The 27,892-nt window shown below is 36.4% G+C and overlaps 2 protein-coding genes across 5 annotated transcripts in view; both read left to right on the forward strand.

Annotated features, from left to right (window-relative positions):
* The window catches only part of DMBT1 (deleted in malignant brain tumors 1), a 53,058-nt gene extending 43,125 nt beyond the window's left edge, over window positions 1-9,933 (forward strand). For both annotated transcript variants that reach the window (XM_088131896.1, XM_088131897.1), the window contains 6 exons: window positions 1,190-1,352; window positions 2,450-2,670; window positions 3,776-3,948; window positions 4,402-4,790; window positions 8,820-9,091; window positions 9,412-9,933. In XM_088131896.1, the coding sequence (XP_087988022.1) occupies window positions 1,190-1,352; window positions 2,450-2,670; window positions 3,776-3,948; window positions 4,402-4,790; window positions 8,820-9,091; window positions 9,412-9,566 (1,373 nt within the window). In that variant the 3' untranslated portion in view covers window positions 9,567-9,933. The remainder of the gene's footprint in view (window positions 1-1,189; window positions 1,353-2,449; window positions 2,671-3,775; window positions 3,949-4,401; window positions 4,791-8,819; window positions 9,092-9,411) is intronic.
* Window positions 9,934-15,641: 5,708 nt separating this feature from the next.
* The window catches only part of LOC103053181 (putative DMBT1-like protein), a 38,115-nt gene continuing 25,864 nt past the window's right edge, over window positions 15,642-27,892 (forward strand). For 2 of the 3 annotated variants that reach the window (XM_088131898.1, XM_088131901.1), the window contains exons 1-9: window positions 15,642-15,728; window positions 17,666-17,680; window positions 19,451-19,486; window positions 20,314-20,461; window positions 20,613-20,797; window positions 24,492-24,530; window positions 25,220-25,240; window positions 27,304-27,324; window positions 27,797-27,847. In XM_088131898.1, the coding sequence (XP_087988024.1) occupies window positions 15,680-15,728; window positions 17,666-17,680; window positions 19,451-19,486; window positions 20,314-20,461; window positions 20,613-20,797; window positions 24,492-24,530; window positions 25,220-25,240; window positions 27,304-27,324; window positions 27,797-27,847 (565 nt within the window). In that variant the 5' untranslated portion in view covers window positions 15,642-15,679. The remainder of the gene's footprint in view (window positions 15,729-17,665; window positions 17,681-19,450; window positions 19,487-20,313; window positions 20,462-20,612; window positions 20,798-24,491; window positions 24,531-25,219; window positions 25,241-27,303; window positions 27,325-27,796; window positions 27,848-27,892) is intronic. The other variant, XM_088131899.1, reaches the window with a different exon arrangement.

The following is a 27,892-nucleotide window of genomic DNA, read 5'->3' on the forward strand; positions in this document are numbered from 1 at the left end:
AATAAAATTGAAGAAAGCTCCCAAACCATGAATAAATCCTATATTTATACTCTAAATAACTATTTAATGGAACTGTGGTTTGACTGACCTTAATTACACTGAATTTAGTTTGCTGTTGATGGGCATATCTTTTATAAACTATGTTATAAAATAAATTATAAATAATTTGTCATATGTAACAATCAATCTTATATATTTACTCAGAAATAAACCCCACTAAGTTCAGTGGGCTTATTCCCAGAATCACAGCCCAAGTGATCTTATAGTCATTGAATGATTAAAATATCTGTTTTATATATGATTAGTGATATCAATTAATTCATGTCCTCTCTTTTCTTCCCAGTTGATCTATAGAAAAAAATGACACAGTAGACAAAAATAAGTCATCTCTAATTACATTATAATTGTCTCTATTATTTCAACTTAGAGAATCTGCCTTCTGCATATTATTAAATATTTTAAAAGCCTCACAGGGTTAGTTTAGGGAGAGAAATAAAGCTGGTAAAACAGATATTGCCTACCACTGCAGTAGTGGTTAAAGCTGAGTAGTCCAGCCTCTTTTATAGAAATTCTTAGCTTCAAGGCTTATGTTAAGAAAAATAAATAAATGGGGAAAAGTCAGATTGCCATTTCTCTTTTTATAAGTAATAGCTGATTTTGGATCATAAATATTGCTCTGTTTTCCTGGCAGACGAATAGGGCTAGCAAGATCCATATAATGGCTTGTCTCTAATAAGAACTATGAATAACTGTTTAGAAAGCATTATTGATAAAATTATCTCTAATCCAAAGATCATATAGGAGATCCTATAGAGGAGGATTTCAGTTCTGTCTCATCTCAGATTAATTCACAGTATGATTCCTCCTTAAGATTTTCATGTTCAATATTAAAAAGACATGGGTTGCAAATAGTACAAAAACTCTTTCCATTTTAATGCCCACATATTATTTGTATACAGTACATAAATAGAGCTAGTGACTTAGTGGCAGGTTAACCTATTTCAAGATATTAGGCATCAACAGGCATCAATCTCAGTTAGAAATTCTGGTTCCCTCAGAACATAAGGCTGGAAGGACAACAAAGTGTTTTGGGTTCTGGGTTTAAGAAAAGTTCAGATGTCTTTCCAATAATATGGTTCTCTGTATCCTAATCCTGTATGGCCTGTGTTTTTCTTTGATTTCTTTTTAGTAACAGTATCAAATTCATATTCTTGTGGTGGTTTTCTTGGATACCCATCAGGGTCATTTAAAAGTCCATTTTATCCCTCCTACTATCCAAACAATGCAGACTGTGTATGGGAAATACAAGTTCAAAACAATTTCCGAATAACACTTTCATTCCCAAATGTTACGTAAGTAAAGCTGTTTTTAATGCATGTGTCATGATACTAAGAGTGGTTTATTAAAATATATATCATGATGAGTATGAATTATAGAGCACATTTTGCAAAATGCAGTGGGATTCTAGATTTGAGACAACGGCTTTCGCTAGAGATATCTAGTTAATCCATAGTAGAACTTCAGCTCTTCTTAAGGATAGAGATATAGGTCCAGGCTCCCCACATAGAGGGGATCTTGTCCAAAGTCTGATCCAGCATTTGAAATGTTTGAATGGACCAATTTATTTTTGTTTTAGACTGTAAAAATAATCAGTTAATCTATACAGTACTCTCAAGAATCATTTCAGTAATTCTGCTTACTGGACTATAGACCAAAATCAACTGAGGAAAAAATACTGAGAAAGATGCTGTGAGAGAGCAGGGGAAGAGGGCTTAAATTAACATCTAGTCCTGGATTTCTCAAGCCTCAAAAGGTCCTGTTAAACCCAAATCCTCAGTATTTTTCTTTTTTCTTTTAAAGGGACGAAGAAAAGTCCATGAAATGGTTAATATAATTTCTGGAAGAGGGGAGAATTTCTGGAGTTTTACACATTCCAAAATGTTTTCTCAGAAAAAGTCCATCCAGTTTCATATTATTAGACTAATATGTCAGTCTTATATATTCAGATTTTGTACCATGTATATTAACATTCTTATCTAAATGATTGTTTGTTATAAATAAGCATTATCAAAATTATCACCACCAGCAGCATTACCATAATTAATTAATTAATTAATTGTCACTTCACCAGTTGAAGAGCATTTGAAAAAAATGTACCTTATATGAACTGTGAAATGCTGAGTTTGAATATCAGTTTGTTTTGTCTCCTTTTACTGGGTCTAATCTCAGAGAGAATTTTAGGACCTAACACCAAAAAAGAAAGTTTCTGTCATGGGGTATCAGAGTAAATGATTGTTGTATGCCACCCAGAGTCACCTTGTGTGAGATGGGTGGCTATATAAATATGATGAATGAATGAATGAATGAATGAATGAATGAATGAATGAATGAATGAATTGCAGGTCAACCACTATCCAAATAAAAATTATACTCCTGTTTTGCTTTCCAGGCTAGAAGTATGTGATAGATATAGATGCCAATGTGATTATATTGAAATCTATGATGGGCCACTCCATACTGCCCCACTGCTTGGGAGAATTTGTTATGGCTCCTATCGCACCTTTACATCAACTTCCAATATGATGACAATTAAATTCCGTACTGATTTTAGTGTCACAAATAGAGGCTTCATTGCAAACTATAACAGCTTCTCTGTAGATCAAAACACAAGTAAGTATAATATTGTCATTAATTTTTCATTTACTGGCCTTTCGAATATTATAGAATTTCATGAGAGTTCTTAGCACTTTATTCAGTCTCCCTCTTGGCACAATGAGACACAATTTATTTAGTTTTTATTCTTCATTTTGGTATAGCCTGATGGAGGGTTTGTAAGGTAGAATATCTTTGAACAAGATGTCTATAAGCATGGGCAATGTCACATACAGATTAGACAGTTAAATAAAACATGAATATCCTTGGAATAAGGAACTATGAACATTGTAGTTCCAAATAACTAAGATTTATATTCTAGAGTGGCTAATATGTAGTTTTAATTTGACCTACCACCTAACTTCAAGCCAGATTTCAGAATCTGATCCTCAGGATAGATTTTCAGGCTGTTTGCTGTACTATGATCATAATGTATTACAATTCAGATTAACCAATGCAATATTATTGATTATCTTGAGACTTTAGTGATGTGCTTTGGACAATAAGCATTTTGGTCATATAATTATCCTCCAATTTTTGAGGGACCTTTAAGAATGGAGTTAGATATAAAAGCAGTCAAGCAAAACTATGCCCAATGACCTCAGTACCCAGAAGTAGACATGGGTGGTGTGTGGAGATCAAGATCCAGAGATTGTGTTTTCATGATTGTTTGGAAAATGTCAGGTTCAGCCCAAAGAACTCCACAAGACAGTACAGGTCTACTTCGATAGCTTTTATTAGCTTTCACCCACAAGACAGAATCCTGCCAGACTGAATCTAAACTTCTCAAGCCAGCAAGCAAACACCATGAATTCCTTAGGGTGGTACCAGTCTCATCCTCTTAACCTTCCCATGCTCCTGCTGGGGGCTTAGGAAATGCTTATCTCCCCAAGCGCAGCCTTCACCTAACCATTCCATCACAGAAAATATCTTTCCAGCATACTTTCACTTTAAAGCAAAAATTGTTAAACTGCAGAATATATTTATATGAAAAATAATTTGGCAGGCAACATTTTATTACTCTGTGCTGGGATGATGTTGTATTCATAAAGTGAGCATAATAATAAATTATTGCCATATGTATTTCAATGCACTAATAAGATTTCCTTTTCCTCCTTGTCAGCTCTTGTTTGTCGGCCCTACTATATGGAAGCTGTAATTAGTAGAAGCTATCTGAACTCTCAAGGCTATAATCCATGGAGTGCCAGCTTGATGGATCCATACTGCAGACCAAGAATCACACTAAATTATGTTATATTCAGCATACCATATAATGGCTGTCAGACCAGAAGAGAAGTATGGAGATTTGTTAGATAGTTTTTGCTGCATGGCTTATTCGTTTGTTTGTTCATTCATTCATTCATTCATTCATTCATTCATTCATTCATTCATTCATTCATTTTTCCTTAAAACAGAAGTAGGGGGCGTTCAATTGTTCAGGGATTATTTAGGACAATGCTCCCAAACTGAAATATGTTCATGATAAGTAACTGCAGCCCAAACCACAAGGATTAATATGACCCATTTTTTTTCATCTGTAGCCAATACTTTCTCTACTTTCTTAGGTTGCTTTCTCAAGCTATATTCTCAGTGCAGCATAGTTATTCATGTGTGTTTTGAATATGGGAATGCCAGTATTCACACTTCTGATCAACATCTATTGGCACAGTCAGGAGTTTTATAGGATCTCTATCATTATTGACCTAGATAAAAAGGATCCTTATATTGATTGTTTCATGTCTCAAACAGGTTGATGCCGATACGATTACATATTCAAATGCGATCTCAGTAACTGCTCCTTCACAAGGCTTCATAAGAAGGATACCAGATCTTCTCGTGCATGTCAGATGCAAGATGCTTCAACATACTTGGGTAGAAACAATGTATATCGCTGAGCAAACAAAGGAGATAAATGAAACGCAGTATGGCCAATATAGTGTGAACCTTACATTTTATGACCCGTCCTTCTGGAATCCAGTGAATAATGTCCCCTACCGTGTTGTATTAGGTCAGAGGTTATATTTGCAAGCTGAGCTCTATAGCTCTGATTCTAACCTGCAGCTGTTTTTGGATACTTGTACAGCATCACCTTACTACAATGATTTTACAACCCTAACTTATGATATTATCAAGAATGGGTAAGGACTTCATCTTCTTTCAGGTTATTTGGTTTGTGGGAGAATGCAGGGGAATACATTAATTTTGATTGCTGTTAGTTTTCCAAACATCTGTGTGGTATAATTATTTGATAGTTAAAATATTGTCAGCCCCACTAGGTAGACTAGACCAGGAAAATATTTACAGTCCTGTTTCAATTGTGTCTCTATGTCAGTATGATTCTCTCTCTCTTTTGGAGTTTGCACATAACATAATGCTAGGAGTAAGTGCCTCAATACATAACATTATGCCTGATCAAAAGTCCTAGAAAGGTTGAACTATTATACCAGACTATATCTAATAGGGAGCAATTTGTAATAAATTTGGAATTACAGGATCATTCTTAGCTTAGAAATTCTCCCTCACCCCAAAAGAAGAGAATAGTTGTTCATCCCTAATTTGTATTAAGTTTTCATAGGGGAAGCTCTGCTGAAGATGCACTTTAGCTATGGATTTGCTATGTGGTGATCTACAAGTATTGGATATATCATTCCCATCTACCAACTTGCTTCATTCATGATGCAGAACAGAGGAGAGATCACCTAATGTTCTACTTTCCATCTCTATTCTGCTACTGTTATATACATAAAAGGTTACAGCCGAAATAACCAAAGCCCGCTCCCTTTAGGACTGCCCATGCTAATCACCCAGTAACTCTGAATTCCAGTGCTCTGGACCAAGCTATATTTTTGCTAGCTGAATTGAATGCCCTGGGTGCTTGCTCTGATCTGGATATAGTGATTGACGGGGAATGTGCTGAGTGCAAACTAAACTGGAAATTACCCAAGATCATTTTCCAACAGAGAAGACAGTCTTGATACACAGACTCCAATTATAGATTTCCTTACTGCTTTCTTTTCTCTGTTGATGTGTTATATTATAGGGACATAACATTCTTCGTTATGTGGTATTAAAGCAGTTAGCATTTTAGAGAGCCTTTGCTGCTCTTTTTTTGGGGGGGGGGAGTGAATTGAAACTGTTGTAACCCCATTCTGAAGATTGTTTATCAGTGAAAAGTGGGCTAGAAATTTTTATAAAATTCAGTTGCCAAGTTTCAAACTACTTTTCTAAGCTGCTGCTGCTGAGATGTAAGTAAAGCAGAAAGGGACTGCTCCCAACAGCTAAACAATTGCTGAACAGTAACGTTATACATATAAAAATTGAATGTAACTGATTATAAAAACCATATTTAATCAATGTAACATAATGTATATATAATGTGTGTATACACACATGCATATATCTTATATTATAGTATTATATAACACAATAATATATGATACAAACAGCTATTTTATAAATATTATTATATAAAGATTTGGGCACCATTTATGAGTACTGCAAACATTTGGTCTTTATGTGTTTCATGTTGCAGTTCCCTTCCCTGAAATTATACAGGCTGGATATTGCAACAATGTGTGTATTTGTGTGTGCGTTGATAATTATGACTCAGCACAAGCTGTTAAACCAAACCACACAGACACTATATTGTTGCATTTCTGTTGGAGTTTTGAGATCATTTTCTTCCTTGGCCCCCAAGTAACTCTCAGTCACTTGTCTGAATCCAGCACATCATAGTTTCAGTGATACAATCCAGGGACAGCTCACTTGGGCCAACAGATCTAATAAAAGTCAAAAGGACTGATAATGAATCCGATTTTTCAATACAAATTCATTCTAGTAATAAAACAGAAAATCAACCTTCCCCATTCCTTTGTTTCTGAAAACCATGTCATTTTTAAAATATTGTTAATAGATTACTAATGAATAAATTAGTAGTAAATAGTAGCTAATAAGTTAGTAACTATTAAAAGTTTGCTTTATTTAAAATACCCTTCTCTGGCTGGATTACCATATTGATGTTTTTAAAATAGCTACATTTAAACCAGGAATATGACCTTCAAAACCATAGGTGGCCCTTGAGCTTCACCTACTTTTCCCACAGACCATCACAGATGGCTACCAGACTGTTGTTTTTACAGAAGGAAAATTCCTAAATAAAGGACTGAAGAGCAACCATGTTCACTATATTTAATTTACTTCAAACATACATGTCAATTAAATCAAATCAAATGTAATTTTGGTTTTCCTCGCCCACTAGGTCTTGGAATACAGTCTGTAGCATGCTGCCTAGGGGCCATTTGTGGATCCTGACCTTGAAAAATTTAATTTTAGCAATATATTTATTTCCTTATACTCTGGTTTCTCTTCAGATTGTATAAATCTTTCACCTTTTTTATTTCCTTGAGATTAAAATCAGAAGACATTCAAATGACATGGGTTGCAGATGACATTTTTATTCATTATTCTAAAACAAAACCTCTGCAGTGTTCCTTGTTCCTGGTAAATAATTGTCAATCAGGGTATCTGTGTATTGACAAATCATTTGGCAAGTACTTTGGATAGTCTTTTTCATGAAAAGGTGTTCTGACTTGGCATTACTTCAGTGTTGAATTGACATTATAAAGGTTAAGATGATATGCAGCTTCTACTTTTCTTGTGAAAGCAGAGTTTTTAAATTGAAAGAACAGTAAAAACTATATATTGAACATGATACCCTGAATCAGTGGCACTTAATCAGAGCCTTTATTTATGCTTTCAGCTTGGCAAACCAGATCATAATTTTTATGTGCAACATAACCATGGTTATGGTATTCTTATTGTCTAATGAGATCAAAGTCACTAAATCATATAGGGTAAATTTGAAATCTGCCATGAGTGGCTTGACTCTTGGTGACTTTATTGACCTATCCATGTGGTTTTCTTTGAACAACATGGAAGGCTTTGCTTTCTTCTTTCCTTCTCACCCTAGTCTATATCTCTTTCCTCATGGTCTTTCATCCAAACACTAACAGACCCAATCCTGCTTAGCTTTGTGAGATCAGCCAAGCTTGGCTAGTTTTTTCCACTTAGCTTAGCAAATAGGACAAAGAGCAGCCTAAGAAGATTAATAAAATATGTGAAACAAGATTAGAACACACTAAGTAAGATTTAATTTTTTGTGTATAGCAATAATCAATTAGTGAAGATCCCTCTGTATTTACTCATCAGATGAGTTGAATTTCCCATGGAGGGTTGTCTGATATCAAATATGTTACATCTTAGAATAGATAAAAATTCCACACTTATAGGTTTTTCCTACCAGTGCATTCCCTTATAGGTCTTTTACCAGTGCATTCCCTTCCTTCTTTCTTCAACAATGTCTAAACAGATATCTTGAAGATCACAAGAAGGATTCCCCTGTCTCAGATATTCAAAGCTCAGATATTCAAAGTCCTTCCCCCCAAAAAATGTTAATTGACTTGATTTCCCATGAATTTCTGTCCTGCTTGTTAAAGTCATTGAAGATAGTGCCCATTAGAACTTCTTGTAAATAATACATAAGTTGATTTATGTAGTCTGATGATAGTTGTCTTCTTCTTTTTTTTTTTTCTGGTCTGAAACTAATACAAGTTAGTTTAACTGGATGACATTTTCAGTTACAATGGTGATTTTTTTTTTCCTTGCCAAAACATGTTCCACATTTTTAAACATTAACAATTCAAGTATGAGAAATCAATAACATACTTTGTCTGAGCAGGTATGTTTTGGGACTACTGGCATCTGTGGAAAGGGGAAGGGGTGTCAAAACATGCAAGATGGTGATTCAGCCCCTTTTGTAATGTGTCAAAACCACAAATGCCATCTTGCCTGTTTTGACCTCCCCTCCCATGGATACCAGTGTTGGAACTCAAATATAGTGCCATTTTTTCATATTCAGTTGTCTTTACTCAGAGTAAGCTCATTAGTTGGGCACAGCAATAAGTGAACTGAACTGAATGTATGTTTTGTTTCAGCATTATTAAGGATATCTTTTTTTTTTTTACTTCCATACGTAGAACAGTCATTGTATTTGGATTATTTTTCATGTGTAAATTATGGGAAAGAAATTTTATAAATAAGAATATAATAAACACAGCAACTGGAGTGCTAACTAATGCCAATAAATCTTCTATTTTGTTTTCACGCAGGTGCTATAAAGAACCTACTTATCAGAATCATTACTCACCAAATAAAAACATTGTTCGCTTTTCCTTCCAAGCCTTTGTATTCATGCAGAGATACCCATCAGTTTACCTGCAGTGTAAAGTGGTGGTTTGCAGAGCCTATGACTATAACTCAAGATGTAATCGGGGTTGTCTGCCTAGATCTAAGAGAGATATAGGCTCCTATCAGGAACACCTAGATGTCATTGTTGGACCAATTGAAGTTCAGAAGGATGGCGTTCAGAACAGAAACTTTGGTAAACTGAAACAACACTTAGCAAGTTCTTTAATGGATTCTAAAAATAATCAATGCCATTCAGTTCTTTCAAGATGATAGAGCAAGTAGCAGGAGAAATTGGGGGAATGGCTAGAAAGCAAGATATAATTTGAAATTACTGTTAAAATTATTATCCTGATTCCTGCTGCCTATCCTGCAGCATTCCTTGTTCCTGATAAATAATTTTCAAGCAGGTTATATGCATATTGGCTTATGATTAATTGAAAATTAATTTTTAGGGTAGTTTTCAATCACAGTCCAAGCAGATGATGTATCATTTTTTCTTCTGATTTTTTGCAGAAGCAAAGCAAGAAGTCCAAGAAAATTTGGCAGCTCATGATTCGCACGTACCTTACATCGTTGCTGCTGTCGTCCTTGCAGTTGTTGTCATGACTCTTGCAGGAATTATTTTGAAAAGCAAGTGGAGGAGACCAATTCCATATGAGATAATGTGAGGACTTAAAATCTTGGGATACAATCCAATGCCCAGTTAATTGAGATGAAACTAATTATTGGATGGAGTGTGTCCTCAATAGCAAGATCAGTATTTCTGACATATATTGACATTCCTGTAATTTATGTTGATTTTGCTTTTACATTAAAATTAAGAACTGGAAAATAAAGACTTGAAAAGTTCATTAACTTCTATAACAGGGATTTGAAGAATATGCTTTTTTTCCCTCTAAAATGAATGGTATCTAAAAATACATGTTGATTGGATTATATACAGTAGGTCATCATGAACATATCTGTGTAGGTAGATTCAGATCAGATATATGTATAAAGCTAGACCCAAATAAAAATTATCTCTGTTTAAGCTTCCCATTGGACTCTCTTCAGGTATTATCAATTAGAGGTGTAGTGGGTACACTACTATATGGCCATTTGCCATGCTCTTGAACACACTGTCGCAGGGTGAGGTTGAATATCTGAAGGGATGGGGCTGGCATTTCATCCCATATAATGTGGTTCAAAAGTCTCTACAGACCTTCCTAATAGTCTAGTCTAGGATGAAGGTATCCAGCAAGCACCTCTGTTCTTTTTATGCTTGCTATTTATCCTGCTAAAAAATAAGTTCACTCCAGTAGAAAGCTAGGTTTCTGAAAGTTCTATACTTTTAATCAAGTTATCTCCAGTCTGGCTAGCTTAACACTATCATCAGCTGAGAAAAAGTTTTGAAAGACAGGTCATATTTTAATTCTCACATGTTGTGAGAAATATTTATGTGACTTTGGAATTGGACTGACAACTAGTTCACATTAAGCAAGGTAGAAGTTGCAACCAGTTCAGCTGACATTTCCATGCAATCCTCCAAAGTGGCCAGCCCAGAATATAATAGTTCAGCTGGGAGATTCTTAGTCAAGTACAGTTACAGCAAGAAAGCCTTGATGTATTTTGGCCCACTCTCAAGTATTTTTAGTGATTCAAAAAAACTTCAGGGAAATGAGTCTAATAATTACTTCCCAAGGAAGAACATGTCCTGGCCATTCAAATCTTTTGCCAAGAGTCAGAGTCCAATCACTTATTCCCTCAAGGCAACCCACAGGGCTGCACTCTTCATAGAACACCAGTAGGAAAGCTGGAGGTAAAAAAAAAAAAAAAAAAGGTAAACTGTAAAATCTTTGGATTATGAAAAATCTGTGTTTTTATAAACGAAGTTTTCCAAATTATATCCTGTACTATTGTGGCTGTTTATTCAGTTCACTAAAAAGAAGACATACATACTTAGCTATTCCTAGGCCCTGATAAGGAATGGGCATAGAGGGCATGTTTGATTTAATTATTGGAAATATACACTTGAATATAATCCATAGCACCCCTGGGAGAACTAGTCAAAATGACACCACAAGGATGTTACAGTAGGTGCAAAGCTGAAAAGGAAGAAATTGCTTTATTTCTGTCGAATTTAGATCTGTATACTTTTGGATAGGCCCCGGTCCAATAAATGGAGAATTTTCATAAACAGAAATGCTACTACACCTAAAATCTCAGTGGTTTCTTAAATGTAGAAAAGGAGAATAAAGGGTCAGGCTTCATCCTCCCCTGTTCTCTACCACCAGCTTTGACAGTGAAATCATGGGAATTGCATGTATAATGTAATTTCAGAACCAGCAGAAGTCCTGCTTCAAGAAGCAGATTATCTATTTTCATTCTGATGCACTTAAGGCTAGTTCTCCATGGTTTGCTTCTTACTTAGTTGGTCCCCTCCTTTTCATTTGACAATCAAATTGTTAAAACATGTCACACATATTGACAACAATGCACTGAATAGCAAAGGATCAATACACATGCATAAGCAGAACTATCTATAAGATATTTCTTCCTGGAAAGATATTTTGTTTTTAAAATGATCATAGATTGGAGGTCATTAGTTGTGTGCGTGTGTATGATATTAACATGTTTCACCATAACTGACCCTCACTATGTTCATGTTCATGATGATGAAGATAAATTAGTGAATTTCCTTGTAAATATTTTTTTGCAAACACTGTTGCTGATAAAAATTAGAATGTTTTAGATTAACAGGTTTGCTTGAGTGATTTCCCATTCTCTTTTGGCACTTGAAATGCGAAGGCCTTGACATGTCATTGAACTGCCACTAAACCTCTTCCTTATTCATTTATTAATCATACAGTTTCCCATTCTTGGCTGTCTGCACTACCTTATCTTTCCCATGCCAATATAAGTATGTCTTCCATCTTTGTACTATTTAGTACCTGGCTTCAAATAACTGTATTATTGCTACCTCTTCCTTGACTGAGATTATGGTTTTCTCAGCCTTTACATTATGTTTATTTGTTGAATACTTAGAGAACATGCACAAGCATCAATGAGCAGGCCTGAATTACAATTAATAGGTCTGAAAAGCTTTGAGGAGGAACTTTAATTCAATGAAGCTTTGACTGAATTACCCCACAGAATCAGATTTTCTGTCACAGCAGGGATCACTTTGAAGCTGCATATCACATCATATGGCTGCTGTTTAAATTGCTATTTGAACTGCTTTACACATCCAGTGGCTTTTCTTTTGAGGTTCTCATAGGCAGTATACAACATTGCAACTTCATTTCCATGTATGGAGAATATTCTTGGATATGAGTAGCTAGCTGGTTAATTATTTTATCTCCTCAGAACCCTTTGAGATATTAAAATTGTTTTAGGATTAATTTTACTATGTGCAAAATTGATTCCTGGACTGGAGCATTCTAGGGAACACCAGAACATCCTATTTTTCTTCTGGAATATGCTGATCTGGTTGCTCCAAGGGTACTCTGGAAGGATTTTAGAAGTAAAACTTCCAGAATCAGAAGTTGTTTGCAGTGTTCTGGACATGGTGTGTCCATGAAACAGGACATATCAAAATATTACATCTAGAACACCACAAACTCCCTCCTGTTCCAAAAGAGCTATTTCTGGAAAACAATTAAACTATTCCAGGAATGATTGGATCAATGAATTCTAAGGGAGAAGGAGGACAGTGAACACTCTGATGTTCCCCAGAAACTTCTGTTCCCCAAATGATGAGTCTTGTACATCCATTGGAGTTGAGTGGCCTATGAATTTAAATAAATAAATAAATACCTTTCTCTGCTCTTAACTTATTTCACATGGCCAGCGACTTATCTTAACTTTGCTTTTGTTAGAGCTAATGGAACATTACAATTCCTGTCAAAACAGTGGAGATTCCATCTTAACTGAATGTTTGGAGCAGGTTTAAGTCTCCCAAGAGTGAGTAAATAAGTGCTAGGCTAATGCTTATAGGCAGTGGCCCAAAGTGCTTTTAAGAATTTAAGAGGGGTTCACAAGGCATCTGAATGCCATTTTCTCTGGGCCAACTTCTTTCTTTCTCTATAGTCTCTTATTTCTGTGGTGCTGTATTTCAACGTGCAAGTTTGGCTCTACGAACTAATGCAATTTGTTTCCCAGAAATCACAACTATTTGTTCAACTATGTCCTGCTTTCAAAGAATGGATCCTTCCCAGAAAGGCCAAAACTTGCTTTGCCAACCTTTTGTGAGAGCTCAGAAAACATTGGATTGGATGCAAGGGCAAGTCAGTTATCACTTTTCAATGTTGTGCCAAGGGCGGCATGCTAGAAGAGAACATGGGAAAGGAAGAGCTTACTTTTAAAACATTTTTAAAAACTTAGAATAGAAACCTCTCTTCAGTAGTTCAGCACAACGTAGGCCTTTTGCTGAGCTTTTTGGATGCTGTCCTGGAGCCCTTTCTTCATTCCTGCTATCTCAGCCTTAAAAGAGATGTAAAGGAAATATTTCAAATATATATTGCAGTGAAATACTTGAAGGTATCCATCTGATGCTTGGCAGGGTTATTGACCCCTAAAGGGTCTACTATCCTAGATATCTTCTTCTCTTTCTACCAAAAAATAAATACAACATTTAAAAATGAAGCAGCTCCAAGTGTTATGATCCTTTTCCATTATAGCTTATGGCTGATCTTTTCCCCTCTTAATTTAATTTCAAAGTGGTTTCAGACTGAATCAGGACTGATAATCACAGGCTTAATAACTGATATAGAACAACACTGAGAAAGTTCTGAGTTTTGAAATGAGACAATCTTGTTTGTTTTGAATTATTAGAGTAACTACTTTCGTGGATTGATGTAAGGATCGAGGGTTGCAAGAAATATTTGATTCATTCTACTGGTACATTGATTTCTTCATGTTCTGCTCTATTATACAGGATCAAACATGAGGAATCATGAAAAGATACAGTTTTAAAAAACAAGTAATTCAAGCTGTGTCAATGGGACTGTACACATGTTCTTGACATGTAACCTGAATAGAGTATTGAAACCTGGATAACAGGCATTCAGGTACCCAGTTAAGTACTGGTCCCACTCATTTGACTTCCACATTTGCTGTGCTGAATAGCAAGGTTTGTTCTCCAAAGGATTCTACTCCAATTCTCCTCTAAGGTTAGGTGCACATAGAGCATGTTGTGACTCATATGTTTCCCGGAAAAGCCTGCATTTAAAGATGGACCTGAAGAATCACATATAAAGCCAGTTCTGGGAACTCTGCAAATGAAGGCCCGGGTTCAGATTACAATGAGACACGAAGTCTCAGAGAAATATTGTTAAACCCAGTCAGCACAGGCATTTGAGTGTTTAAACCCAGGAATGTAGTAATATAAGTATATATTCATGAATGAACTTCCATATATCTTATTTTTTGGCAGCTAGAGTTTAAATCAAATCCCAAGAGCTCTGGTTTTATAAATGTTCAATTTCTAACATCCAGTGTTGGATCAAAGTCTATACAATAGTATCTGATCCTAACTGTATAAGAATGCAAGACACACACACAAAAGTCTCACTTAAGTCTAGAGGAGGACTTGCTACTCTCCCCCATACATTGCTTCTAGAACAGCAGCAGTGCTACTAACCTTGTGCTTGGCAGCCCAAAGCAAAGTTTATGGAGGAGCAAATCTTGTTTAGATACAATAAAGCAGCTGTTCTAAGAAACTGATTGGGAGGGTATTGGCTAATGGAGGCTCTAACCCAACTTGACACTTAGTTTGTCACTCAAACTGGCCACTTCATTTTGCTTAATAGCTTTGGTACCTTGATTCTCACTGAACATGTGTACAAAATGCCCTCTGCTTTCACGTTCCTGTGAGTGTTTAACTATGTTACATCCCCTAATTTTGCTAGCAGCCAAAATACCTGATTCTACTGCTACCTCTCAGGCAGGGCAGGGATTAGGGGCAGAATATGCATTCCTGTGCTGCTTAGAGTATATTATTCAACAAATCTTAATAGATTCTAATCCCTAAGCAGAATTTACACAGAATGCAGCCTTGATGAGTTATGACAAAATGAAAATGAACTACTTTAGGAGCATCTAGGAGAATTTTACTTACTTTGCATTGCAAATCCTCATGCATCCTCACAAAATATGTATGAAAGTCCTTGAAATATCAAAAATAGCTTATAGTACAGACTGTAGTATTTGGGACTTTGAAAAAAGGAAAACTCAAAGTTCCTGTTGAGCACATTGAAGTAATGTCATGATTCTTTGGATATCATCCATTTATATTTTCCATCATATTCTGTGAGGCAGCTGAATGAAAATGTCCTCTTAAGATGTTGTCACTTGTCAAGCATACCACAATTTTATAAACTTCCCTGATATGGAGAATGTTCCCATCTACACAAAGTAGCTAGATGGATTTATGGTGTACTGTTGCTATTCATTTGATACCACTTCAAATCCATAGATCTTTTGGTTCCTTTCTTCCTGGAAAATATCTCTTACCAAAAAAGAGAGGAAATAGGATGACAAATCTGGGCTTCACTTTCGAGACTGTTTATACAATAAGTATATAAATTGAAAGATAAGGAAAATGCCATTTGTATGCACCTGTATTGTTGGCACAGTTTACCAAACATTGTTTGGCATCTTGAAGTACTTTCAAGATAACTTCCTTTTCACCTGAGCTGATGAAAAAATGCAGATCAAGTTTCAGACTCTGCACTGTATATATTCACAGATGATCCCTGCCAGAGGATTACTGTTTTAAACTCTTCTGGAATCTTTCCCCAAGATGGATCACACAGTGATCTTCCTTTGGGTGCTACAGCTTTCAGCTACAGGTAATGTGCTGGGTTTGATTTGGGTAAGGGGATACTTATTTTATTCTCTCCATATACAAGGCTGGAAATGAGCTAAATAATAATGAACTGAAGAACAGACAATGTGAATTGTTCAACATTTTAGTACAATGACTAGAATGTAGTGCTAGTGCAGTTTTCTTGGGAACATTGTGGATGTTTGCCACTGCCTCCTTCAGACAGTTGTTTTCCTTCCTATCCTAATCTAACAGCCATGGTATTCACAGGTAATCCCTATCCAAGTACTACCTAGGGCTGACTCTATGTAGTTTCCAAGATCAGCCAAGGTCTCCTAAGTGTTGCTACTTTCTGAGACAGCTGTGATCTATTGTAATCTATGTTCACCAGTCAGACTATATAATTTGGTCTACAGATTATGGACTGACTAGATATTTAGCTAATGTTAGTGATGGCTAAACATGAACCTTACTTACTTAGAAGTAACTAAACAGCAGAAATTGAATTGAGACACTTGAATGGGATTGGGTTATGAATTCCACACATGCAGAAGAACAAGATAGACCTGATTAACTTGTTTGTTTGGATTATTGTTTCAGTTTTGTGATTCTATCAGCACGAGCCATAAACTACTCAATCCATCATATTTGCCCTAAAAGTCAAGCTCAGTGCAGTATATGTCTCAGTATGAGATGCACTAAATGCAGCTTTTCCAGTTTTGTGCAATAAAAAAGCAATTATAAGGCTAGGGATTTTCCTGCTATAAATTTAATGGCAGATCTAAGCACAGATTGCTGCAAGTATTTTTAATAAACTCTGCACAACCAGATTCAGGTTTTTCTTACAATAGATAATGGAATGAAAGCCTCAAACTAAAAATCAAGGAAAACAATGATTGATTCAGCTAATGTAATACTAATTTCTAAGCAGTGGACTCAGCCCAGATCATACTTGTTATCCTTCCTTCCTTCCTTCCTTCCTTCCTTCCTCCTCCTCCTCCTCCTCCTCCTCCTCCTCCTCCTCCTCCTCCTCCTCCTCCTCCTCCTCCTCCTCCTCCTCCTTCTTCTTCTTCTTCTTCTTCTTCTTCTTCTTCTTCTTCTTTTTCTTCTTCTTCTTCTTCTTCTTCTTCTCCTCCTCCTCCTCCTCCTCCTCCTCCTCCTCCTCCTCCTCCTCCTCCTCCTCCTCCTCCTCCTCCTCCTCCTCTATATTGAAATATAATTTGATCTAAGTTATCCAGAAAAACAGTAATTGGCTAACTGTCATCTCCAAGATTTGAAATGGATAGAGACATGCCATATTCAGTATAAATCAAATCTCACACTATAATTGACCAAATGTTTAATGTGGAAGTTTTCAGCTGTCATTCTCAGTATGAAGAAAGCAATATTCTAAGATTTGGTATACAGTTCTTGATTGAATATAATCTTCATTTTTATGTTTTCAGAAAACTTTATATTGGGACTTAATATGCCAGGGATATTAGAAAGTAAACAGACATTATTGAAGGAAGTAGATTGTTTAAAGGTTTGGTCTAAATTCCACACAAATACAACGTCAGTCTATTCCATAGTTCGTGCCAAATGCCATTTTGCTATTCCAGTTACCCAAAGTCTGGGTAATTACTCAGGCTATTGCAGATATTGATCTGGGAATACTGTGCAATCGGGTGATTGACATACAGTACACGAGTGATTAAGAATACTCATATCGCAATATTTAGCAGCTTCACTTAGAGTTCCATTAATACTTTTTCACATTATAATGGTATTACTACAGAGCCTCACTTTGAATTCTGGCAGTATACAAATATGAAGAATAAATAAATAAAAGACAGGAATAGCATCAAGGAGGAATATTATGGTTGGATGGCAGAAATGATAAGTTTACTGCCACGGGGTCTCCAAAAACATACCATTATGCTTGTTGAAACTAAATAAGTTTTATTTATTTTTTTTCTGCAGCATCTACAGTATCTGGTAAGTGTCACCTTCTATTAATGGATTGATTCAATGCCACAAATTTTGTTTAATGATAAAAAGTCTGTGAAGTAGGCACAGAAGAGAGGACATTGCAAAATATACACACTGTTCATTGTTTCCTCTTATCATTGACAAATATGACCAGACCAAGGGGTTGGAAATTAATCACTCTCCTTCAGAGACACTGACAGCATAAATGGGAAATCAATTATTCTCATATTAAGCAGATAACGAATATTTAATATTTAATTATTTTCCTCCTCTACTTGCTGAGTGCATCAAATTCATGAGTTTGCAACCCAGGCTAAAAAGGTTGCAAGATCAAGTGTTAGCTATGCCAGCTACAGTAGGAATATTTCAGTTTAGCTGCAATCAAACTATTTAATGGAAAAGTTATAAGTCTTTTCTTCTTTGGTATTAGTTCTGTATTTAATATCACACTTTGAAACTGTAATCAAATCAAAATTTATTACAATTATTGGGAGGCCTCTTACAACACTCTAAATGTCTTTCTTTGGATATAATTAAATCTGTCTCCTAAAATATTGGCTGAGTCATTCCTTTGGGGCTGAGTTGCTGGCTCATGTGACTTCTGACAATAAGTTTATATCTGCCTGGAAGAAGATAGTGCCAATGATTGTTTCTTTTGCTGCATTTCTGTTCCAATTTAGTATCACTTGGTTTTGACAGAGATATACAGTTAAACAGAAAGTCCTTGATTTGGATATACAGAGAATTAGATCTAGAAATCCCCTCTATTAGGGACCTCTTCCATAGCCTTTTTATGTCCCCCAAGTATCTTTAAGACATTAACTCTGCTACCCAGAAAAGCACTTGCACTCGCAAAATTTAATGCTTCACCTTCAAAGTTGATGGAAGGAAGATTTAATAATATTTTTTCTGCATTTATTCTGAATCAACTATGGGATCAGCAGCACATGTCCTACTCCATTATCTCCTTTACTGTACTTGGCACACAGAGCCTATATTCCCATTTCTCTCCTCGTGTCTGGGTTGATCAGATATGGAAATTACATACTTTTTACTTGCAGACCTTTCACCTGAAATCTCCAAGAGAGTAGTAAAGTTTTGCTTGATCATGTTTGCCATCAGGAGGTGTTGGGCCTGATCATCATTTAACAAAAGGGCTATCCACAACAACCTTAGATTTCTATCCTTAACTTGATCTGCATCATATTGTTCTATTTTTTAAAAAATTGGATTTGACTATAAGTCAATAAAATAGATAGGCACTGCACTGCAAAGAGTGAAAATTTTAAGGGGTGGGGAAAATCTATCCCGTCTATTCTATTTCTCCTGGTACAAGAGCTAGCTATCTTCCAAGTAACCAATAGCTGCAGATTAAAATTCTTATTTTCTTGCATAAACATAATTAATTATAAGCCAAACAACTGAGATACTAGTGCATGGGGATGATTAACATGGTCAGATCTGATAAATTTTTCCATGAGTTACAAAGATTCCCACTCAAAATTCTACCCCAGATGTATTATGAAAGCCCTCAAAGCTTTTCGTGCTTTGCTGATGATAGACCAGTAAGGAGAAGTTTACTGAAGAGAAGTTTATGCTGCCCTTCTAGTGGCTAACTCCCTAAAATACACACACATACACATACACACATACACACACACACACACACACAACATAATATGATCAGACTAACTCAAGACTCAATTTCCACCACATATGAGGTAATGACAAAATAATTCATCTTTACCTTTCTCCCTTTTTTCCTTCTTTTTAAAGGAGCAACTACCAGGCCACAGCATCTTTCTGCAACAGGTAAGTACAGCATCTACATAATATAATCCAGAAAGTTAGTCTTGGCTATGCCAGCACTACAGAATACTTTTTAGCACAATAATTTGCCAGCAAGCAAATGACATGAAAATGTTCAAAGGGTGCATATGAGCTCTGTTTGCAAATTTTCAATTCATTAAAAGCACCTATTGTAGAATGCTCTGAATTTCCTTGCTTCCAGACATTTTTAATTCACCAGTCTTTTATTATGTTGCCAATAGCATGAATTTTGTATTTCAAGACAGGATAGTCAAACTACATAGCTAATACAGGCAATATTACAAGAGATGCAAGACCTTGGATTAATATGATGACATCTATTGCTCTGTCTTCACACAAAATAAAACATGCCCAGGAAAAGGCACACTTTTACTTCTTACAGCTGTGCCCTAATAATTTTATCATATTATATTTTGGTCTATGTCAACTCTCTGCTTGTGCTGATTATGATGAGCCCAAGTGACTAATTTTGTAAGGCATAAGAACCCAACAGTGCAGATGAAACAAACTGAAAAATAGGATTAAAAAAACACACCTGTGCTTATAGGAGTCAGCCTCCAGATCATAGCGAAGCTGGTAGCTATGTTTTTACTAAAAGGTATAAGATATGGTACATTTCATTAAATATATACAGTAATCAAAGTATTACACTAAACTAATCATTTAATATTTAATTAAATTAACAATTCTTAAATTAAATTAATGTATAAATTGTCACCATATAATTTATAGAGTTATACAATAAATATTATATAATTTAATATATTATTGAAATACATCATTGAACTGTTTTTGTTTTATAACTGAAGTACCCCTTGAATGTGGTGAGACATTCTCAGAAGTTACGGGATCATTTCTGGGCCCGGATTACCCTGGAGATGGAAGTATTCAACAGTGTGTCTGGACAATCAACTCCACTGATCACAGTCCAATAAGATTAACCATTCGTTATATCTCGTAAGTATTTTCCTTCCAAATACTGTTCAGTCATTTTAGTACCTGCCATTTCATGGGTCTTTTGGCATGGAAGGGGAACCAAGAGCTTTTGTTTCCAATGACACACTGTTGTCCTGTCAGTGATTACTTTTGTGTACTTTTCCCTCCTCAGGTTAGATTGTGCTACTGAATACATTGCTGTCTATAATGGAGAAGCACATAGGTCAACTCTACTTGGGAAAGTATGCAGTGGACTAGAGAAGATGTTTTTCTCTTATTCAGGCATGATAACCATGGTGTTATACAGAAAATCTAATACACCAGGCCAAGGCTTTATTGCGTTTTACGATATAGGAGGTAAGCATACTTACAGTTGCTGCTGTTTTTCATACCATGTGGGTTTTTGCTGACATTTTACCTTAGGATATATGTTTCCTTTCTCTGCACAAGTCTCAGAACTCTTGCAAGTTGGGATTCCAGATTTAGATTTGTCATGACTATCAGATAAGCTCCAATCCAACCAGTATTAATCCCGTGCAATGAAATTACCCAAAGGTAAACTCATCCAACCTTACTTCAGAAAGGCTGCAGATTTTTCAAAACTGTATGAATAGTTTAAGTCATTGCCAGAATTTATGCCCTACTGAAGTCTTTTCAAATACAGAGCAATCTGTCTTCTGTTTTTGCTTCCTGTCAGCCCTCCCAGGTAGACCAGACAGGAAACACAACTAGACAAACTAATTTTACTTTATTGTAAAGCTACATTAACAGAATCTTGCAAGTCTGATGGTACAAATCTCCCGCCGTTTCTTTTATCACCTGAGAATATAGGGAGGTTCCTTTCTGAGTCTCTTTCTCTGCCCATTCTGCAGCTGCAGGCTATGACCTCTCTTATCTGATCATTCCCTAGGCAGCATCTCTTCCCCCATCTCCCAAAGCCATTCCCACATATCATTACACTTCCCTCCAGTTGGGACTAGAAGAGAATGTGGGAAAGGCCTTCCCAGCAATGTTCCTTCCTCCCTTGGTGGCATGTACTCAGGACTTTGCCACCTCTGGGGACAGGAAGAGAAGGAAGTGTGCAAGCAAGAGAATGTTCTGGCTTCTTCTACAGTCTCTTCTGAACTCACAAATTTTGTCAAGGAAGATTAGACCTGTAGTGCTTTCTAGAGCAAGAATGCACAAGCCACAGCCCTGGGCCTCTTGCAACCTCAGAGCCCTTTATTCAACCCATTGTGAACTCTGTGCTCCTCTACATGGACTCTTTGGCCCCATTCAGTTGAAGATGGTGTGCAGGTAATGTCTTTCACATAAGAGAGTATGCCACACATTTACTAGATGTATTTTGCAAGATAGCATTAACACGAATGGTTACTGTTCACATTGTTTAAACAGATGGAATTTTTACAAGGCTCACACAGCTGCTCTGAAAGGTGTCCCCAGCTCTCTTGGCACAAATGTGCATGCAGAGCCATTTCATTTCAAGGTGTTGGTTTGTACCTTTAAAGCCTTTCATGGCACAGGACCAGGTTATCTGAGGAGCTGTCTCACCCCTGTTATATCAGCCTGCCCCACATGGTCCAGCAGAAGGGGCATGTTGCAGACCCCACCAGTCAAGGAATTTTGACTGGTGGGATCTAGGAAGAGGGCCTCCCAAAGTGTGGTATGCTACAGCTCTCATGGCCTTCAGGAAAGGTGTGAAATCCTGGCTATGCCAGAAGGCCTGGGGGGCCAGATGGGGGCTCGCATCAGTGGAGGTGGCTTGTGGGATAATTGACTTTGCCCCCTATCATCTTGAATATTTGTAGTATTTATGTATAGGATTTGTTTTTACCATTGATTTTTAATGGATTAATTTTAATTATTTATGGGGTATTTTTAATTGTTTATGGGTTTTTTATTTTTATTGTGAGCCACCCAGAGTCACCCGTTGGGGGAGATGGGTGGCATACAAATTTAGTAATAAATAAATAAATAAATAAATAAATAAATAAATAAATTTATTTTGTCGGTGGACCCAGAGGAAATGTTGCCTATCCATGTACATGCACACATAGGCTAAGCAAAGCACAATTTTCTGTGCTTTGTTTGTTCTAACACATGTTAGCACTGAGCCTCTTTCAAATGCTTTACATGGCCCTATGACACACAAAGCAAAGTATCCAATGTCTGAAATCCAATATTACTGTTATTTCTGAGAAGGATTCTTGGGCTACTTAGTCCTCAAGACAAGCAATGCATAACTGCAATTCAGTGCTCTGTTCAAATGGGCTCACCAGCCCAGAAAGTGGCAAACCAAAGCTGTAGAGTAGTAGGCCTATCCTGGTGGACCATAGAATGACAAGGAGATCCTCCCCAGTTTGGTTTTTGGCTAAACAATTCATGACAACTGTTTTGTGAATGGCTGGCTACCCAATAGTCATTTTGTGAGATCTCCCTTGATACATTCTCAACATTCCAGATATACCTGCAGCCCATCATCATCATCCTCATCCTCATCATCATTATCATCATGATGGAACCTCTTCATTATATAGAATTGCATGTGTCCTTTACCTCACAGAAGGAATCTTCTTAATGAATCTCCAAATTGAAAGTGGCTTCTGTTGTTTCTTTTTAGTCTTATAAAGCTCTTATATTCCACATGGACAGGAATGTTTCTGAGGATCTTCTATGTATGCAAGTGTGGTCATTTTGAAATGATTTTAATCAGTATAACATTGCTGTTCTGTCCTTTAGAGCAGTGTTTCTCAATCTTGGTAACTTTAAAATGTCTGGACTTCAGCTCTCAGAATTCCCTAGCCAGCATGCTGATTTCTGGGAGTTGAAGTACAGATATCTTAAAGTTGCTCAGGTTGAGAAATACTGCTTTAGAGTAAAGAGGGCAGCTGAGAACTGAGAAGACAGCAAATGGGAAGGAGCTTCTATGGCTATTAGCAGAAAAGCTATGGAAAAGCACAGAAAGCAGCCTAGAAGGCAGCACTGGCATATCATCAGTGGCCTTATTGTGGATGATGATGATGATGATGATGATGATGATGATGATGATGATGATGATGATGATGATGATATGTACTGTCTCATTTCACTGTGATTACTGGAAAAGCCACTGTTGCCCCAGCTGCATTCTAACTTCTTATATACAATTTATTTTTAGTTGTGGGCAAATAGATTGTATCCCAGTAAGATTAAGATCCTGTGAATAGATGGTTTTTAAGTCCAGAAGTTGAATAATTTACCTTTTTGAGGAGAGGATGCACTATTCCTGCAAAACAGATATAAGACTTGTGAGCGCTGATCGAATCAGCTTTGTCAAGGAAATTCCAACTAGGCTCAGGGGTCAAGAGTACTTATTCCCAGCAATGGCTGATATATAGCCATGACTTTTCCTGAACCAATACCCTTGCCCACAGTGGTCCACAATGACCTGTAATCTCAAGCTTGGACTACTGTAATGTGTTCTATGCGGTTCTTCTTTAGAAAATTTTGGAGATGGTAACTCTTGCAGAATGCTGCAATTAAATTGCTCAGTGGAATCCTTACCCATTCATGTAGCTACAGTCAGCTGTTCAACAGCTACTAAGCCATTTCCAATTTGCTATTCTTATTTATAAGGTCCTAAAATGCTCAGAATAAAATCAAATCAAGAACAGTATATTTTAATGCAATCTACCTTGAGGAGGTCCTGCTAGCTGTTAATGTGGCTTGTCTTCATTTAGCTATATGCAGAAGTTATACTTGTCATCATAAAATGTCCTCTTTGTGGAGCAAACTTCCATTGGAGATGAAATGAGCTCCCACAATGTATTTTCTTCAAAAATTGAAAATTTGTTTTAGGCTTAGTGTCTCCTTTATGTTATCAGCTGCCCAAATCATTGTTTATTTCTTCTAAAATACCTGGTTGCATTTTTATATTGTTTTAATAGTCTGCTTTATTTATTATATACTCTTTTGATATTATCACATGAAAAGCAATGCAAGAATTCTGCAAAATGAATAAATAACTAAGGGTATTGGGCAAATATTAACAGATTTTGTTTTTTCTTATCAGCAATGTTCACAACTCCATGGCCAACAGTTGACCTCACAAGTAAGTTTGTACTTTTAATCTATAAGGTTTTCCAAGAGATCTAAAAAAATTATTGTTTGCAAATCTACCCTCAACTAAATAATCATAACTTGCCATTCTGTTCAGGCATTGAGAACAATTTGTAATATTAAAGAGGGTTACATTAAAATAGAATAGACACTCAAGTATGTCCCTTAGTCCAGAAGTGTCAACAATATCAAAGGACTCTGAATGTTTCCCATAGTCTATCTTCTTTCTGGAAGCTGTAGCCCTACTTCATTTGGAGAAAACCATGTCAGGAAAGTCTGCCATTTTGCTCTGATGTGTAAATGGGTTTTAACTGCTAAGCATTCAAATGCACATTACTGTGCAAATACACACTGAGGTGTGTACTTCAGGATCGCTCCTTACTCACTATTCTGATCCCAAAACAAAATTACATATGGAAGGTGTCATGCGTGGATTTCCCTTATTTGGTGGGAATGCTCTGAATTGGGAAATGTAAGTGGCTATATTTCTGCTTTTGTTATAATTTCATGCCTCCCTTCCTCCCACTCTGCTTTTTCACTGACCCTCATGATAGCTTTGAGAAAATTCTGTACACTGTTATATCTTAGTTATAGTCACAGAAGGTTTTAATGATCTATTGTAATAGTATTAATGATAGACCTGAGTGATATCATTTATATATAACTTTATTTTCTGAACAGCTTATCCTGAAGAAATAAGTGGTAAGTTCCATTATCTCCTTTTCATGTCTCAAAGCCTTTCTGGTTAGCTACTCTGTGTGAATGATACCTTTTTGACATCTAAATAAAACTTATAAAAATCTCCCTCATAGAAGAAATCTTTTTTTTTTTTTGCCAGAAAAAACCCTATAGTATTCTTTTCTTCAGTATAAGAAACAGTTAGTTGATACTAAACCATAGAGCTTTAATGTAATTTTCAGTAGTGAAATAATATTTCTTGCCGTATTTTACTTTTTTTTTTCTTGTTTGTTGGATATAAATTGCATTTGGCTAACTTGTCATGTGAATGCATCTGTGGATCTGGGATGGACATCTACCTTCTAAGATACATTTGCTTCTATGTGAGGATAACGCTTATTGATTTGGCATTTTCCTGAAAGCTACCAAGTGGAAAATGTGTGGCACACTTTTGCATATATTCTCATTTTGCACTTCTCTTTATACTTATACAGCTCATCTTCTGATAGCTGAGAAAACATAAATAATCTATGGAGTGCCTAATTCTCTATTATGTCTAGAATCTGGAGTAGTGTGGTAGAAGACTGGAGGGATGAGGTCCAAGGTCATGGGGAGAGGAATCTCAAGCATCTCCTCAGCCCACAGCCTGAGCATGTGAAAACTAAGAGGATGAAACTGGCACCACCCTAAGGAATTCAGAGGGTTTAGTTGCTGTCATTGGGGGTTAGAGTTAGTCTGGTGAGATTCTGTCTAGTAGGTGTAAGCTAATAAAGTAACTGAACTGTTCCTGAATCATCCCACTGAGTTTCTTGGGCTGAACCTGACATCAATCTCGCCAGACTCATACTCCCGTCGAGAGGGAGGAATTTTTAAGTATGGCAATGGATCCCCAGGGGGCTAATTTGACACCCCAGCTTTTGGCAGTGGCTTCGTTACAACTTCAACAGCAGGTCGATGCGCAAATTAATAATCTGCAAGAAGTCATGGGTAACTCAGCACAGCAACTAAACACTCTGAATTCCTTAGAGTGGTGCCAGTCTCATCCTCTTAGTTTTCACACGCTTAGACTAGGGGCTGAGGAGATGCTTGAGATTCCTCTCCCCTTGACCTTGGACCTCCTCCCTCCAGTCTTCCACCACAAGTAGCTCTTCTATTGGTGTGTACAAGGCCCTGCTGCTTTAAATTCTGGTCCTAATTAATCATCAATGATGGATCTATAACCTCCATGACCCTTTTGGATAATTTTCAATCATTCTGGTAGAAAAGTATTATCTGAACTTAGATACTATGCTTGTTCAAAGCAATATTTGATTTTATTTGGGTATGACAGAGCTAACTTAGAAATGAAGTAATATATCTTAAATATTGATCTTTCAAATGACCAGAGCACGCCTTCCCACCTCCCTTTTTTTTAAATGGTGTTGGTCCTACAGAAGATCGCTCATTCCACCTTCCCATCTAATATCTCATGTGTGTAGCGCTTGGGAGCTTTAATGTTTTGCCATGTGTGTTAGTTGAAGGAAGACATAGCAACATGCAAGACTGACTATGCCTCTTCCTTTTTGGGGAAACAGTCACATATGTCTTATGTGTTGGCCATTGTAAAAGAATTGGTGGTCAGCAATGTAATAATTCCCCTATTGTCAAATTCCATCGGTAGGTCAGAACAGGAGAATGATCTCCACTTCTGGACACACTTGTGTCCAGAAATTTCTAGAAAGATAGTTTTGTCCCACAGCCATTGCTTTTTAGGAATTAATAGCCTAGGTATTCCTTTAAAAAGCATGCATGTATGTGTACCTATAAGTGTGTATGTATAGGAATAGTTAATTAGATCAGAAAAACTTTAGTATTTGTTTGTTATCTTTTCAATGTCCTCTATGGTTATATGTATTATCTACAGCCAACTGGACTCTGACTGTAAATAAAGCTGATGATGATGATGAAGAAGATTCTAAACCTGATAAAAGGATAGTTATTCTAGTTTTTGCTAATTACTCACTAAAATATATGGTTGGATTAATAGAAGAATAATATGAAGAATAAATCTATAGGAGCGACATTTAAATTTCCTTTCTTTATAACAGGTCTTCCTGAAGAGACCTCTGGTGAGTCGCCAGCTTTTTTTTTCCATTCCAAAGCTGAAACTTTCTGATAAAATATTATGCATAAATGATAGTTATCAGAAATTCCAATTAGAGTTTTAAAAAAAAATTACCTTGTTCAGGATTGGTCTTTCTATATCTAGAAGTTCAGTGAAACTATTGTTGGCTCCATGGCTATGGCTATCATCTCATAGAACAATCCAGTCTTCCTTGTTTGATGATATATCATTGAGGAAAAAAGACTTTGTGACTGTTTCATATTATAAACATTGTAAATGTCTAGTATTCAAAGGTCCTTCCTTAGTGAGCTAAGAGATCATATATAAGCAGTTTAGTACTAAAGATATCCCACCAGTATCATGTTGGGGAGTAACACAGGTTTCACGTAGCATATACAATTTATTTCATGTCTGGCTTCAGTGTCATTATCCCCCAAATATGTTCTATAATCTGATTTTTTGTGGTTTTTTTCTAGCTGCTTCTACTGTACTTGCAGAAACAACTGTACATACAGAAAAGGTCCCTGGTAAGAAATGGCCAGGAAAATGCACGCTTTTACTTTCTATAACTA

Source organism: Python bivittatus, unplaced genomic scaffold (genome assembly GCF_059951505.1).
Source record: "Python bivittatus isolate LINGU-HERP-01145 unplaced genomic scaffold, Pbiv_v1 ctg000980_np1212, whole genome shotgun sequence".
In the NCBI taxonomy this organism is placed as follows: domain Eukaryota; kingdom Metazoa; phylum Chordata; class Lepidosauria; order Squamata; family Pythonidae; genus Python; species Python bivittatus.